This window comes from Musca autumnalis, unplaced genomic scaffold (assembly GCF_047663935.1).
Source record: "Musca autumnalis isolate F117 unplaced genomic scaffold, ASM4766393v1 scaffold_1, whole genome shotgun sequence".
Lineage (NCBI taxonomy): Eukaryota > Metazoa > Arthropoda > Insecta > Diptera > Muscidae > Musca > Musca autumnalis.
In genome coordinates, this window is record NW_027411644.1 from 118,405,657 (window position 1) to 118,423,766 (window position 18,110).

The 18,110-nt window shown below is 39.3% G+C and overlaps 1 protein-coding gene across 3 annotated transcripts in view; it reads right to left on the bottom strand.

Annotated features, from left to right (window-relative positions):
- The window catches only part of CtsF (Cathepsin F), an 82,595-nt gene that overhangs the window by 21,537 nt on the left and 42,948 nt on the right, over positions 1-18,110 (bottom strand). Inside the window, exons 2-3 of one of the 3 annotated variants that reach the window (XM_073990307.1) lie at positions 1,148-1,566; positions 616-1,012 (exon numbers count right to left, since the gene is read on the bottom strand). The exons of 1 other annotated variant lie outside the window; for it this stretch is intronic. In XM_073990307.1, coding sequence (XP_073846408.1) covers positions 616-1,012; positions 1,148-1,566 — 816 coding nt within the window. Of the gene's footprint in view, positions 1-615; positions 1,567-18,110 lie in introns of all 3 variants that reach the window. One more of the 3 variants, XM_073990300.1, reaches the window with a different exon arrangement.

Sequence of the window (18,110 nt, forward strand, 5' to 3'; positions counted from 1 at the left end):
GCCAACACCACAGAAAGCTGAACAATAACCCCAAAACACGGAGCTCAGCTGTAAATGGTTCTTCGTTTCGATTTTTTTCTGTTTTTTTTTTTTTTTTTTTTTTTGTTTTTTTTTTTTTTTTTTTTTTGTTCTTCGTCATGTCAACACGTTCTGTGGCACATTGTTGTAATGGTTTGTTGCTGCCAGGAGTAATTTCCTAATTAAAAATGGAAATAAAATGTGGGGTTCCTTCTCCAAGACCACGAGCACCACTTTTCCGCACAGTTACAATGTCCGTTTATTATTTGTCTAATAGCCGTGCAAAACTGTTGTTGCTGTTGTTGTTGTTGCTCCATTTACTTGGAATTGTTTATGCAACGAAGCAAATAATAATGATAATGATGGCCAGAGCTAGTTAGTTTCGTAGAAGAATACTTAACTGAGAAATTTACTTGCAAACAAAGTACACAAGAAGATGAAGCATTTTTGAGTGACTGAACGAACGAGTGAGTGACTGAGTAAGTGAAGTGGCGGCTGGCACCTAATGACCGACACAACTCACTGTTGCCATTCATTCATATTCATGAGCTGTATGAATGAGGGAGAGAGGAAAATGCTAATGGAAATAAGTTTTACCTGCTGCTGTTGACCCAGATCATCATCAACGGTATCGTCGTCAATGCTCAGGCCTCGACTGGCCTTTAAAGAGTTCTCGAAATTTAAGGCACCAATTGAGAAAATGTCATCCAGCCATTTTTTATCATCTTCGCTTAATTCGACCACATCTGCTGGACTGTCATCATCGCTGTTTGTGGGGAGAGTAGTGGTGCTGGTAGTTTCTGCTGAAATTGTGGTGGTTTCATCCTCAACACTTTGATTTGTGGTTTGCTCCTCTGTGGCTGCCACCTCCTCTTCTGCTTTGTCATTTTCCACTTGTTCGCCTTCCGTGGTTGCCACGGACAACACCTCTTCAGTGGCTTGGCCTTCGGGTTGGTCATTTTCATTTGTTTGTTCCTCATCTGCTGGGGGGATTCTAAGGTTATTCGTGGAGGAGGGTATACGTTTAGAACTAATGGCTGAGGGTAAAATTTGATCTTCTAGATGTTTCATATCATCGACGGAGAGTTCATTGCGTGAACCTCCATTGAATACGGAACTTTTAACATACTTATCATTAATCGAATTGGCACGGGCCAAAGGATTACGTCCCACATCACCATCTTCATCGAGAGCATTGGAACTGCAATTGGAATATTGTAGCTCTCGAACTTTATCACCCCATTCGGTACGTAACCAAGGTTTCTCCAAGATAATCAAATGACAAACAATATCGGCATCGTTGTCCTTTGTGTCGACTGCATTTACGACCAAGTCATACTTGACGCCATTGACAACTTCCCGGAATGCATCAACAATGTTAATGAAGTTCATGGACAATGGCAAAAAGGTCATGGCTATATTCTGGACACCAATTAAATTGGGAGAGAGATATTCGCGTTCGCCGGGATTCAAGACATGAACCAATTTAATGGGTTCCTCGGAGACTGGTTCAGCGGCTTCCGTTACGGTTTCTGGTTCTGGTTCAGTCTATTGTTGGTGGCAACAGGACAGGATACAATGAAAGAGAACAAAACGAAGACATTTTGATTTTAGACAGATACACAAATGGAATAAAATGACAAGTCGGGATTAGTCAAAAGCCAGGCAAGCACATTACAAACGTAACTATTCCAATAAGTTGATCATAGCTTTTAGATTTGCGTAGTGTATATAAGAATGCATTGCGTTATTTTTTAGCAGCGAATGGTTGTTATAAAAGCGAGTGGTTAGTAAGATTAAACTATTTGCTATGTTTTTAATAATTTTAGAATATTCAAGCAGTGTTGTTCCCAGCCAAAATTGACTCTTCAAAACCACTCTACGGTTTTGTTGACATTATATTATTGTAATACAACCCTTACATTATTTGTTCATTTCAGCTAAAGTTCATATTATGTGGTTTCAATTAATAGAAAAAAACTTTTGCTCCAGATTAGAGATGGGCGCGTGTCACGTTCGTGGTACTAAGCAACAACAACAATTAAAGCGTTTAAAACTTAGACGTCACTAAAATCCAATTGTTATGTGCTAAGTTTTTGTGTTGTCACGATCGTGACACGCGCCTTTCTCTATAACAGACACATATATACATGAGGGTTATGACTTTTTTACAACCTCATATCCTTGTATCTCAGCGTGATGAGTTTCTACATAAGATTACATAAAATCTTAATTATAAAGTGATTCGATAAAAAAAGGTTCCACACAAAAAGCGTTTAAAGTTTTTATTTTTCAGAACTTTTGATCAAAAACAAGGTATAGGGGCACACACATATCATTTTATATTATATATATAAAATTATTTCATATATCATAGAAATTAAAAGTGGTTTGTGCGGGATCTTTTTCAATATTTATGTGAAAAAAGTGAACAAAAGTTCATTCGTGCAACAGGAAATATTTTTTTGAGATTTTTTTTTTTTCATTTCATAGTATTTTTTCAAAAAAAAAATTGTTTAAAGTGGTTTGTGCGGAACCTTTTTTATAATAAAATGGAATGAATGTTATTTTAGGCATTAGTAGGCAAAAGTTCATTCATTCTCACTACAGGCAATCATTTTTGAGAAAAAATGTCAAAAAGTCATAACCCTAATGTACATATACACTTGCGTCGGGCGATTCGAACACTTTATGGGTCTTCGCGTTTCTGATTCCTGGGATTGTGCTGTGCAAAAAAGTCCACTAGTCCATATGTCTACGGTGAAAATTGGGCCTCCTTATTTTGAAGTTTTTTTTTTATCCACGTTTTTTGGATATTGAGATTTTCCATCCAACACTAAGACAAAAAGCCAAGACAATAATTAAAAACTCTCTAGTACATCACAAAAGCATTAGAATGCTCCTTCAGGCAGTTTTGACTTCAAGTAAAAATCGGGAGGATCGATTTTCACCGTAGACATATAGTCTAGTGGACTTTTTTGCTCAGTACAACCCCAGTACAATCCCTTCCATACGAACCACTCCTGTCTAATATGTACACATATTATTTTTATTTGCAGATATCAAACCAAGGAAACAGAGAAAAGCAAACCCCTGGAATGTGCAGTTTACAAGGCCGATATTACTGCCATACAGGAAGGGAATGGCGTCACAACAACACATAAAGTGACACATTGTATTATAGCTGCGATGATATAAAGCATGAGCTTGGTTACGGATTTGTAGTTAATCGGATGCGAAAACATCTGGTCTCCAATTTTACCCCGGTGAATGAAAGGCTTGCTACAAGTCGGAAAAAAATTTAAATTTTCGACGTCAGTTCGAATCACCACCTCGTTGCAACAAAAGTATATACATACCTGGCAGAGGCGACGGGATTGGCAAATGAGCGTGATGAGCTTCGTCGTGCCAACCCCCTTGACCCCAGAGTCAGGGAGCTGACACTGGATGTTAACAGATTGGACGGTGAGCATAGGCGGAACAAGTGGTTAAATCATCTAAAGAGTTGCAACATTGTAGCCGGAATAAGCGAATTGGTGGCAGTGGGCAAGTCACTCTCTAACCCTAGAAAGAAGGAAGGCAGGGCCTCTGTCACGCAAGTTATTTCAGTCGACAGTTATTTCAGTTCAGGCGATGAAAAGAGGACTATGTCGCATTTGATCTCTTCTTGGCAACGTTGAACCACCACCACAATTTACAATAGATGATGTTGCGAATGTCATCAGCAAAGCTAAATCATCCAAAGCGTTGGGCCCTGATGCAATCTCCATGGTAATGCTGAAACAACTGGATGTGCTGTGAGTGGAGTATCTCACTAAAGTTCTCAACCTGTCGATATCCACCCACATCGTTCCCGAAGTCTGGAAAATGGGCAGGGTGGTCCCGCTACTGAAGCCAGGCAAGGATGCCAGCAAAGGTGAATAGTAAAGATCGATTTCGCTTTTGTCGCCCGTGGTAAAGACCCTTGATTCTTTAGTCCTCCGCATCGTTAGAAATAGCTATCCAGTTGCTGATCATCAGCATAGGTTACGTAAACAGCACAGCACGACAACACCGCTGTACGCCATCTCCACACATATTAGTCGAGGAATCATCCAGAGCAAGCCATGTGATTGTGATAGTGGCGCTTGACTTATCAAAAGCATTTGATACTGTCTAGAACTTTACGCTGTCTCGAGGACACTGAGCGGACTACCCTCCGGCCAAGTTTGAAACGTTATATAATCAATTGTATGTGTGGACGTCAGTTAAACGTGGAATTCAGGAAAATGAAATCCAAGCTTCGAAGAGTGAAACAGGGAATCCCCAAGGTGGGGTGATATCACCGGAACTGTTTAACCTATACCTCTCCTGTGTTCCGCCCCCTCCAGACGGCATTGAGATTGTAACGTCTGCGGATGATTGTACGATCTTGGCGTCAGGTACATTCACTGATTTCACTTGTGAAAGGCTGAACTCATATTTGACTGATCTTACGACTTATGTATATATCCGCAACTAAATCTACGACCACTCTGCTCACCACATGGGCGGCATTGGTAAGCAAAGTGTTGAACGCGAACAAAATTTTCGTTCAAATCGAAAATTTGTCTATGATCGATACGAATCCAGTCCGTTCAACATTCAACTTATGCCGAACTTTTGAAGCCTATATCTCGAGAAGTACATATTTCCGGGACAAAAGTTATACACCGTTGGAATGAAGACCGAAATGACTACCTATGGTGATAATGTCGAATTCTTCGGCTACGTGCACCTAAAGGGAAGGCGTTCCGAAACTACATATAATGCGATAGGTCGGTCTGTGGTAGGCTATGCGGCGCCAATTTGGTCCGCGAATGCAAGTGCAACGCGACGGAAAAATATTCTAACATGTCAGAATGCCGCTCTGAGAACAGTAACAGGGTGCCTCCTCATGTCTCCAGTGGACCATGTACATGCGGAAAATTTTTCTTCCAGTACAGCAACACAATGACATGCTTTCGTTGCAGTACTTGCTCGGGTGCTACCGTGAGAGCCATTCTAATCACCATATCACCAAGCATACCCGCAAAGTCTCGCTGTTAGTTTTTGTCGCCGTTCGTATGAAATTATGTGTTAAATAAGTCTTTGTCAAGTTAGTGGGACACGTAATCGAACGACTGCGTAACCCGTTCCTACATGTATATGCAACTCTTACAAGAACTTGGTAGTACTTTTTACTTGTGAAGTTATCGAACATACCTATTATTTTCTAAAGCTTTGATTCAACCTTAGGTTGGTAAGCCATATAAGTATATGACTTATTTTGCCAATAGACAAATTACTTCGTTACGTATCTTAAAACATTACATATAGTCAGTCCATTATGATTCATTCAATCACTCGGTAGCCATTCATTTCTTCGATATCTCAATTTTTAAGATTTTCTCTATATGGTCCATTAACGAATTTTCCTTCACTGTTGTTTTTGTTTTGATGGTTGGTCGTTTGGTTTGTTGTCTTTCATTTCGTTATTCCCATAGAAAAAAAACCTGTCAAGCAGCTTAGGAGACGACCGACCATATTTGAACTAATTACTTGACTTTGTCAATCAAATGTCCTTTTTTCCACATCCTGGCCTCAATTCTTTTTACTTTGTTGCTGTAGTGGAACTTTGTCGATAAAAGTTTTGTGTGTGGCAAAGGAAATGATTAGAAATATGTCGGAAACAGGAAATTGTTTGATTCCTTTTTTTCTTTTCTTTTTGTAATGCAAGCAATAAAAAGGATAATTATTTTTTTCTAGTTTCTTTTAGGAGCGTATTTTTGAAGAGAGGCAAGCAAAAACGGTGTTAAATTCCATCAAAATTTGAAATTAATCAAATCAATATGATATTTTGGAACCATGTGACAGACAAGGGATGACAACTTAGAAGTCTAACAAGGTAAACGATCGGGTCCTTAGACGTTCAAGAGCTTTACTCTGAGGCTCCGACATATTTGGCATGCCAGGCTCTCAAAGCATTTCTTTATGCTCACAACTGGGACAAATTTCACGTTTCTGGAAGGAGATAATATAACCTCGATAATCCGTACACCACATGTGGCGGTGTCCGAATTATCGAAATGTCCGCATTACCGATTGGAAACAAATAATAAATTATTTTCTATATAATATTTTTATTCCCTCAGCCTTTAGGCTAAATGTGCCAAACTTAGTTTAAGTTCGAAGATGGGCCCATATCGGTCCAATTCTTCGGCTACCTTTTCCACAAATGTTTAACATTTTTTTATAAAATGTTGTGAACGATAACTCTCGAAGGGAGCAATCGATTTCGTCCAAACTTTGCACATCCTTTTAAACCTTCCAGATATAGATCGGGTTGGAATATGACCTATATCCGTCCACTCTTCTGCGTGCAGTTTAAGACCTCCTCTCGGATCGTATTGCGATTTTCTTCAGCAGGTTGTTCCTGCGGCCCAATTTACGACGGTACAATTTTTTTGGGAGCAAGTCCATACTTCCTGAGGTAATGGCCTAAAAGATTCAAGAGACCCTGACGATAAATCCTCAATATAACTGTCGCAGGCAGTTTCTGATTGGTCCAAACTTTGTACATCGTATTATTTCACCCAGCCATGTACCAGATCGGAATATGGACTATATCGGTCCGGCCCTTCGGATACTTCCCACACAAAAATTGGGAAAAGTGTAGTTTGAGGACTCGTGTCGGATCTATTTGAAAAAAATTATTTGTTTGTTTTCACGGTCCCTATTACAACGGTACAATTATTTTTCCAGAGTAAGTCCACACTTCCTGAGATAATATGACTCCAGGTAAATACTAAAAATGCTAGTGTGCAAGATAACTCTTAAACATTTTCAATTTTTTTCCTTTCTGAAAGAAAGGGTGCTTCCATAGACCCTTCCCCAGAATTTTGTTGGTATATGTCAATGATTGAGCATAGTCCCGTACCCATTGTGGTACCTACAGATTTCACGTATATTTTGAAGCAAACTCGTGATATAAAATCAATATATTGCTGGCTTCTTTTTAGGTCAGAGGCTGAGGTTATATCTCCGTCATCACAGCTGACTGCTACTTTCTTAATTGTTTTAAGTAAAAATAATCTAAATGTCAAAAAGAAGAAAGGAAGAAAAAGAAGAAGCGAAAAATGTGTTCGTATTATCGAAATTATACTGTACATTATGTTCAAACAACCTTTTAAAAGACACCTATTGTTAGATGTCTCTTTGCCAAAGCCCAAAGTTGTTTAGACTGCGCCTAACAGCTCTGTCGACTCTCTTGGACATCGTGTATTCTTAGATCATCTTCAGAACACCATCACGGTTCACATTGCCCATTGGCATACAGGCCATTTAGGTGATCGTTTTGTTTGATCATTGAATACTCGTTGTTTTTGTAATTTAGAGCTGGTCGGCGTTGTCACGGTATCTTTGGGCTGCGGCAAAGGTACACAAAACAATATGGCACCCAACGTGGGGCTGGCTTCCCCGACTCTAACGTCTACTGGCAGCTGCTGGAATGTCATGGCTCGTGGCCCCATGTAAACGAAAAGCCAACTTCCCATGGCTCTCTATGCAAAACTACGCGTCTGCGTGTCCCCGCACCAATATCTTGCGAATGAAGTGATTCTTTTGAAGAATTACCATGTAAAAGTCAAGGCATCTTTGTGATGCGGCAACGGTATACATTACACATAATAATATGGCGCCCAACGTGGGGCTGGCTTTCCCAACTCTACCGTCTGATGGATGCTGGTGGAATATCATGGATTGTGGCCGCCATGTAGGCGAAAAGGCCACTTCCTAAGGCCCTCCACGCAAAATATTTTTTTGTCTGATGTTTGGGACTTAAGAGCCCCGCACCAATATCTTGCGAAGGAAGGGATTGTTTCGCAGTATTACCAATTAAAAATCAAAGCAGAAAAGGCAGCACATGAAGTGTTTGAACAAATTACTTCTACAAATCTATGAACCAAAATCCCAAAACTTCATTGGAAAGGTTCTGTAAAGATAAATTCCAAAGAGAAATTTCCGAATGCATTTTCGTTTATCCTGCATCATTGTTTTTTATATTGTTTTTCCACAGTTCTCGAGTGTGTTGTATGTATTGTAAATGAAAATTTTTTCACAACATTGTTCACAATTTAAAGGTTAAACAATTATGATGTTAACACAATTTGACAATTGCTTGCGATAACCACACAAGACAAGAAAATTGATTTCAAGACCAACATGTTATTGTACACAAACAACAAGATGATGAGGCAATGAGGCAATTATTCCAAAAAAAAAAAAAAAACAAGAAGATTTGTACCACATGTAAGAGATATCCAGCCGCGATTTGACCAACCAATCGATGTACCTATCAGCTATGCATGTGCGCAATTGTTGCAATAGTGCAGCATCCATAGTTGATACCATGCTGATTTTCATCTTCATCGCCGGCTTTTGTTGACAATAACAACAACAACAATGATGAAATGTGGTTTAATCAACTTTTATTTGATACAGTTGCCACACATACCTGGCATCCAGAGGAAAGTGAGGCTTATTACGTTCATCCGTTTGTTATTAAAAACTAATGAATATCGGGATGAAGAAAACTTGGGAGTTGTGTGGGTCTCAAAAAATGGAACATTTATGCGTATACCCACAACACTGTCAGAATACAACAATGTCAAAAAGAATATTATTCAGGCATAACCATGAAAATGTTGAGAAAGTTAGTGTTGCGAGATCAATGCATGAATCGAATAATCTATGGATTGTGAATAATATTTCATTTTAGAATTGAACTTTCGAGATGATTTGTGATGAAGTGCACTCAAGGGAAACAGCCTGATTTCGATCAATAAAATAAATAAAATCGGCGCAGACGAAGGCACACCAGTGACGAAACTGCCCCATGCTACCCTATATGTGGAAATGGCCTGCAATACAGTTGTGGCACTGTGCTGTTTTCAGAATTTGTGTTGAAGAAAAACGATTGGAAAACAACCCCAGTATTCGCTTACTAACATTCCCCAGCACAGGTGACGGGATTAGCAATTGAGTTTGATGAGCTTCGTCATGCCAACCCCAGTAGCACCAGAGTCAGGGAGCTGACACTCTAAGTTGACAGGTTGGCAGGTGAGCATAAGCCGAACAAGTGGTTAAGTAATCGGAAAAGTTGCAACACTGAAGCCAGGTAAGGATGCCAGCAAAGGTAAATCATACATACCGATTTCGATTTTGTCGCCCGTCGCAAATACCCTTAAGGCTTCAATCCTCCCTAGCGTCAGAAATAGCTATCCATTTTCCGATCATCAGCATGGGTTCGGTAAGCAGCACAGCATTAGTCAATGACTCAGAAGAGTGATGGTGGCGCTTGGCTTATCAAACGCAGTTGATACTGTCAAGCACTCCACACTGCTTGAGGATATCGAACAGACAACCCTTCGGACAAATTTGAAACGTTGGATAATATAATGGAATTCAGGAACAAGGAGTCCAAGCCCCGTCGAGTGAAACATGGAGTTCCCCATGGTGTGGTGATATGTCCGGAACTGTTTAACCTCTACCTCTCCTGTATTCCGCTCCCTCCCGACGGCATTGACGTCGTATGCGGATGATTGTACTTTGGTGTCAGGTACCTTTCCTGATGTAATTTGTGAAAGGCTGAACTCCTAATTGACCACCACCTTTTTTCCGCGAGGAATATGCAAATATCCGCCACTAAATCTACGGTCATTCTTTTCACCACATGGATGGCAGAGGTGAGAACAGAGTTGTATGTCAAGGTCGATGGTAGCAGAATTCCGACCACTAACTATCCCAAATTATAGGTTTCACATTCGACGGGACGTTCACATCGTCCGCACATGCTGTCTCTAGCCGGTAGCACTTGGGGCGCAGATAAAGTAACCTTGTTGACCACATATAAGGTGATAGGTCGGTCTGTGGTAAGCTATGCGGCGCCAGAATGGTCCGCGAACGTAAGTGCAACGCTATGGAAAAATGGTCAAACCTGCCAGAATGCCGCAACAGAGAGCCTCCTCATGTCTTCAGTGGACCATCTACATGAGGAGACAAAGATTCTTCCTGTACAGCAATAAAATTGCATAAAATGGCAAATACGTTCCAGTACTTGCTCGTGTGTTATCTTGAGAGTCATCTTATGGTGGTACCATATGGTGGATAGGACTCTCCCGCACAGGCATGTCAGGAGTGATCTTCATGATCTAGAAATAGAGGTCCAACGTTACAAGAGAGAACCCCTAGATCAACAACCATATCATGCAGGTTTAAATAACATTCACACGCATGCAGTCGCAGATGCCCTAAACAACTATCGTGTGAATGCAGTCCTCGGAAAACATTCCCCATCCCATCTATCGCTGCTGAAGCGCTTCAGCTGCCACGACGAACCAGAGTAGTTTTGGTTCAACTATGTTCGGAATGGTGGAGCCGTCTAAATTCGTATAGGGCAAGAACATCTGCCAGCATGTAGCACAGGCCAGCACGATTCACTGCACCTTTTCAATTGCCCTGCCATACCTACTCAACTAACTCCAGTATATCTGAGGTTATATCCCATTGAAACAGTCACATTCCTAGAACTGGAGTTAGACCCACAGCCAGATTAGGCAGAAAATTAACTTACAAACGTAAAATAAAAACACCGTTACAACAATAACAACTGACATACTTTGCTAGCATCCTTGCCTTTTCGTTAAGTTAGCTCCTGGTTCATTCAGATCCAATTGCTGCGGATGATTTTGTGACTCGGATAAGATCTGCAGCATCACGTGTCGTAAACTGTGATAGTATCTCTCCTCAGCTACACAGCAAAGATTTGCGAGCCACAGGAGCCGATTAACCCATTACAAGATAATGTAAATTAGCTTCTTTCTGCATTACAAGTAAGCAAGTTGGCATGACAAAAATATTTTTACTCATTACTAAGTAATGAGGAGCGTGTATGTCCGACTACAACACCGAGAATTCAAGGCTCACCGATGAAAAACTAGTTTTTTTCCGAAATTCGTAAGTTCAATTCCGACAGGGGGTAAAATAAAAATATGGAGGGTGGTAAATTGAACATAAATTCACCTCAACAGTTCTAAAAAAACCCCTATGATTTGTCAGCTTATTTGTCGACTTTCAGTGGCCGTAGAATAACTACTTATTTCGGATGGCATGCCTTTGTTAAATAATGGGCTACTAAGTAATTTCGGATACCAAAAAATAAGTATAAAACCCGTTATTTGGTAATCTCAGTATATTTGCAGCGCCAGGGATGTCTTTGTCGGCTAAAGAACGTGTGCCTCTTCGTATTCTTCACATCTACGCCGTCGGTAAAAGTCCGATTATCCCATTGTTCAGACTTCAATAGCGCATTAACCGCTCCTCGCAGTTTACGGATGCCGATTCCAATATAACAGCACTTCAGTTACATTATGTACTTCATAATCTATTGTCTTCCAAGATCAGTTCTCCTACTCTTGTTAAATTAATCGCTAATAATGCTTAAAAAATTCCAGTCGATACGTTCCATCCCATTTTTTATTAAAAATTTCAATTCAACAAAATCTCCATAAAAACCGATTACTCAAAACAAATATCTCATTGATACTTAAATCATATCTTGCTGAGGAGTTCTATTTCCTTACAACAGTGGGTGGATGCGATAACCCAAAAAACCAATCGGCTGTGGTAACCGATGAAATGGCGCAGTTGATGTTGGAATGGTGTTGTGCTGTTGTGGTGCAGTGCAATGCGATGCGGTGGATTATGTTGGGTTATGGTGATGGCCGTGTGCAGTGATAAAATGTGCTTAACTGTTGATGAAACCAATACCACCAAACTTACATCTGTGAGGATGATGAGGATCGGCATCATGAAACTACGCACAAAAGAATGACTGAAGCGTTTCATCATCAGCTGCTGTTGCTGCTGAACGGAATAAATGAGCGAAAGAATGATTTTCGATAGTGGTTAAAGCAAAATTGGCGACGACATGATTATCATGACATTTACCCCAAATGCTGGACTTCCTCGTGTTTTTTAATTTAAAAACTTTTCACATGCAATGATGAATTTTTGCGGTTATCGGAGGCTTTTTTGTTCCATCGCTGGTGATAAACGATAAATCCAAACCAATATTTATATTACGTTAAAAGTAACGCCCAAACAATCCCATAACAAATAAATAAAAATGCCTGGATACGGTTGAGAGTTATTGGAATTATTGTTCTGTTACAAATTGAAATTAATTTAAAATCAATTTGAAACATTTCAACCAACCAAAGGTAGAAAAACCCCAATGCTTCCGATGATGGATAAAATACAAATTTCCTATTATGTATTTCGAGAGTTCTTTTTTGGTTTGGTTTTCAAAAATTCCCACCAATCAATAGAATGTCGAAGCAGACACCTAGAAATCGACAGGCATATCATCAACAATTCACAATTGAAATAAAATAAATTAAACATTTAGATTTAACAAATTCCGCTCTGCCGTTGCCGCTCAGTAGTAATTGGAAAATTATACAATTCAATGAGCGAAGAAAATAAAAACAAACGAAAAATAAATAAATAAATATACAAAGCAAATAATCAGCAAAAAAATTGCGATTACCAGCCAATCAAATATGGAAAACATTCGGGTACAGTAGTGGTCCGAGAAGAAGCTATGCCAAATTAAAGTAAACACAATTTTTTATAAGACATTGAAATCAATTTGAATGAATTCAAAGCTGCAAACATACCTATGGCAGTGAATAGGATACAGATTACGATATAACCATTGGGTTAGGTATTTCGTGGCCTTCCGATCAGTTTATCATATCCATGCCGAACATATAGATCCAAGATGAGACTGTGAAAATATTTATTTCTAAGTCCTATTGCAACATTAGTCCGATTTCCGACTATTTGCCATAATATTTCCTTTGACAATCTCTCATTACCCTCATATAACAAGTATTCTTTAAACAATATCAGATATGTGGATAATTTCAATCTAAATCAATTTTCTAAATAATTTTTCAATGTTTTACTTAGCCAAAGATTCATTCATTCATTTACTTCATACAGAGATGGCCTTCAGTTGAAGATAATAAATGTTCCGACCACAGCAAATTTGGCGCGCACATTGTTTTTGGTGGGGAACGTACCATCCATCTTCATCCAACAACATCACCTCCATGACGATGATGCTTGCGGCAAGCACATGAACATAGATGTATGCATATTTCCCACATGTAAGTGTAGTTGATGAACTCGTCCTTCTTTACAACCGGAGAAGAGGAACAACAACTGTTTGTTGGTGGAGGGGTGCGTAAATGTTTATCTTTATTATCATCGCCATAAGTATCTGTAACGCCATTTCTCCTCCCTCTCACTCAAAGCGATACAAGAAGCGCGCGTGTGAATCTCATTAACATTTTATTGGCATTGAGCCCGTGTGGGAGTTGTGGTCTTCTTGATGCCGGTTACCACTTTCACCACTCACCTCTCTCTCTTTGTGTAATTTGGCCTTTGTTGAAGGAGGTACGAACGCGCACGGTGATAGAGAACATAAATTAAAAATTGTACAATTTATATTCCAAAAAATCATTAAATATTTATACTTTTCTCCATTATCTACACCCCATCATTTAAATGATGAATGAGATTTATTCTTTTGATGTGCATCCGAGGAAATTCTTTGGAATATTTAGGAAATAATCAAAATAAGTAGATTTCATTCTGTATTTTAGTTACAACGAAAGTATCAAAGAATATTTGTACCACGAGTCAAAGCAGAAGCACCTTTCTTTCTTAAAAGGGTCAATAGAAGGAGCCTTCCTTTCATAAAAGGGTCAATAGAAGTAGCCTTTCTTTCAGAAAGGGTCTATAGAAACAGCCTTTCTTTCATAAAAGGGTCAATAGAAGTAGCCTTTCTTTTAGAAAGGGTCGATAGAAGCGCCCTTTCTTTTAGAAAGAGTCACAAGAAGCGCCCTTTCTATGAGAAAGGGTCAAAAGACGCACCCTTTCATTGAGAAAGGGTCAAAAGATGCACCCTTTCATTGAGAAAGGGTCAAAAGATGCACCCTTTCTTTCAGAAAGGGACTGTAGGAGCAGTCTTTCTTTCAGAAAGGGTCAATAGAAGCAGCCTTTCATTCAGAAAGGGTCAATAAAGGCAGGCTTTCTTTCAGGTAGGATCCATAGAAGCACCTTTTCTTTCAGAAAGGGTCAATAGAAACGCCCTTTCTTTTAGAAAGGGTCAATAGAAGCAGCCTCTCTCGAACCCTGAAAAGAAGAAAGATAGGACTTCAGTCACGTTTGTCGACGTTACGCTGACTTATCCGAAGTGCGCAAATTATTATAATCGACAGTTTGTCGAACAACCCGGGGTGACAGGACGAAGAGTAAGTACTATGACGCATTAGATCTCTTCTTACCGAGGATGAACCACCACAAAAATTTACAATGAATGATGTTGCGAATGTCATTCGGAAAGCTAATCATCCAAAGCGTTTGGTCCCGATGGAATCTCCATGGTAATGCTGAAAAAGTCAGAAGTCAGCCAGAAGTCGAGTATCTCCCTAAAATGCTCAACTTGTCGCTACCCTGTGGGGACGAAAATTCCAATTGTCGCAATTTAAGTAGTCCAGAACTAGTTCTAATCATTACTAGTACAAATATTGGCCCCTAAGTAATGCGAAGGGAACCAATTGTCACCTTTTTATCCCCAAGTAAACGAGGAGGCGTCAGTTGCTACTTAATTAACTTAACTTAAACGACGAGTTGTATAAATAATTCACATTTACATTTTCTTCATAACTTTAATATAAATGAAGCATCCAATAACAGAAGCTAGTGTTGATGGAATGGTATAAAAAAGGAATACGACGGAAATATGCAAATCGCCCTTTTCTTCTCTCTACCCGCTAGCAATTCCAATTGTCGCAATTTAAATAGTCCTTATCTAGAGGTAAGTGGTACTAGTTCACAATTGACCCATAAGTAATACGAAGGGAACCAATTGACACCTATATATCCCCAAGTAAACGACGAAGCGTCAGTTGTGACTATTTCCCACCACTTTTTTATAAATAAACTGGTATATGACTGTAAACCTGGAACTAGTACAATACCACCTACAGGTAATGCATAGAGTGTCAATTGGTTACCTCCTATGACATCCCCATGTTAAAGTTTACAGTTGATTGCACTGTGAGGGGTCAGAAGTGGAACTAGTTACTGTAACGCTGAGAATCGACGAGTTTCCGATGCCGAACTAGCCAATCGCCCCAGCGGGTAGCTACTGAAGCCTGGCAAGGATGTCATCAAAGCGATTCTCCTTTCAAACCAATTTTGCTCTTGTCAGCATTGAGATCGTAACGTACGCGGATGATTGTACGATCTTGGCATCAGGTAGCTTCCCTGATGACATTTATGAAAGGCTGAACTCCTATTTGATCGAACTTACCACCTTTTTTCACGCGAGGAATATGAATCTACGGCCACTCTGTTCACCACGTGGACGGCTCAGGTGAGCACAGAGTTGAATGTTGCGGCCGAGTTGAATGTTGCGGCCGAGTTGAATTTTGCGGACCACAAACTACAGAAAATTCTAGGGGTCACATTCGACGTCATGTTCATGTCGTCCGTGCATGCCACAGCTATCTGAGATAAATTGAGATGTAGGAACAAAGTCCTCAAGTCCCTAGTAGCCAGCACTTGGGGTGCAGATTAAAAACCCTGTTGACCACATATAACGCGATAGGTTCGTGAATATAATAATATAGTGCAACGCTATGTCAAAATATTCAAACCTGTCAGAATGGCGCCCTAGCAATGACATGCTTTCGTTGTAGTACTTGCTCGGATGTTACTGTTAGAGCCCTCCTAATCACCGTATGGTGAGGGCCAGGAGGAATTTAATGATCTAGAAAGAAAGGTCCACCGTTACAAGAAGAACAGACCTATCAAGCAGGTTTAAATAGCATTCATACTGATGCAGTCACAGATGCCATAAACAACTATCGTGTGAATGCGGTCTTCAGGAAGCATCCCCCATCTATCGCAGCTGGGGAGCATCAACTGCCACCACAAACCAGAGTAATTTTGGCTCAACTACGCTCGGGATGGTGCAGCCGTCTGAATTCCTATAGGGCAAGAATCGATGACACCGTGCAAAGCGTATTAACAGAATCAGAGACGTAGTCAGAACTGCATCTCGACACCATTTCGGGGGGTCCAACGGACAAAATTTGATGTTTTGTGAATAAAATATACAAAAAATGTCTTAAAAAATTACCTAAAGGCTTGCGGCACATGCCCGCACTACTCACTGCACCTTTTCAACGGCCCTGTCAAACCTACTCAACTAACTCCAGTAGATCTGTGTTTACATCCCATCGAAACAGTCACATTGCTAGAACTGGAGATTGACCTAGAGCCAGATAACGCAGGAGAATGAACTTATAATAAAAACTCTGTTACAACAACATCTTATTTCACTCATTACTAACAGAGGTCTAAAAGAGTGGATAGTAAACTTCTTGTAAAACTCGTACGGTGCACTATAGGTAATTTGCCCTGTTTTTGAGACAAAAATTAATACCAGCGGAATTAAAGGATTTTTTAACTTTTTAAATTATGTATGTGTAAAAGTGAGATAAAACAAAGATTTGTACAGATAAATTCGGATATAAGGAACAACGGTTATAAGCAACTACGTATATAACGAACAAAGCTATTTCTTCCAATGTCATTTTCATTACTTTTCTTATACACAACAAACTGATGAAAACGACCACCGTAGTAAATACCACAAATTTTGTCCCCGCGAGTAGATTTTCCAACGAATTGTTACTACAGTTTTGTATACTTTTTGAATATACGTTAATAAGGACGAGTTTAGTACTCCTTTAAACCGTATCAATGATTAATATGTAATAGAGAGATAAAATAAAGCTTACTACTGCCGCATCGTTTATAGAAAACCCGGATATACCGAACAATTTGTCGCCATTACTTATTTTACTTGCAATGCAATTGTAAACAACAATATTTTTTACATTTATTATTTATTTCCTCAAACCAAACTTCCACAATTTTAAGACTTTTTATTGAGAAGTAACCTAATAAAATCTCATAAATATCAAAAAACGGGTAAAATCGGGTTTTGAAACCTAGTAATACCAATGCAGAAGACTTTCAGTAATGTGTTCTAGGTGGCAAAATCACGGCCAAACACGGCCAATTTAGTATAAGTCTATGTGAAGTGAGTTTAAGAAAAATAACATATTCATTTCTGACTTTTTGTTGTTTTTGGGCGCTACCCAAAATGTTTAAGCTATATTATATATGAAATAAATTCCTCTCGTAATTGCCAATCTATTCCATTTTACATATATTTATATTTGGTTTATTTTTCCGCGGTTTTAGTACATTGAAATATGCCTTACAATATATATTTTTTTAGTTCTTCTTCGAAATTTTCACTTTGACTGCAATTTAAACCGCGATAATGACGCTATTTTGAAAAATGTCATTCATATTAATATATTTTGACATGTTCTTTTTTCAATGCCAACTAAAAAATTATTATTATTAAATGTTGCAAAATCGACTTTTTGCCTCAAAAACAGGGCAAATTACCTATAGTGCGGTGGAACAAATTGTGTGTCCGCCTACAAAACCGAAAGTGGTGAGTTCAAAGCTCAGCGACTGCAAACGAGTTTTTGTGGCGTTCTCAGACACGAGAGTTCTTCCCACTCTCTCTCTCCCCCTCTCTCTATCGATAAAAATCGCGGCTAAGAAATCAATGTCTCCTTGTGTAGACATTAATGTTTAAACTCACCTCAACTGAGACTGTATGTGTCCTGGAAGTAAGAGCACGCGTGTCCCGTGGTGAGGAATACTGGTGTACTGTGTTTAGCTACAAATCTGAAGTTAACATGTTCAATTCCGTTCGCATGTTCAATTTAGTGTTTAGAGTTTTGGGATTAAATAGGGGAAATGAAGGAGGAAATTCAAGCCAAATTTGCATTAAAATGTGAAAAATCGACTCTAATTGACATTCTAATAAATCTGCTGTGACTTCATTTTGTTCTTCTGGATTCGTAAAA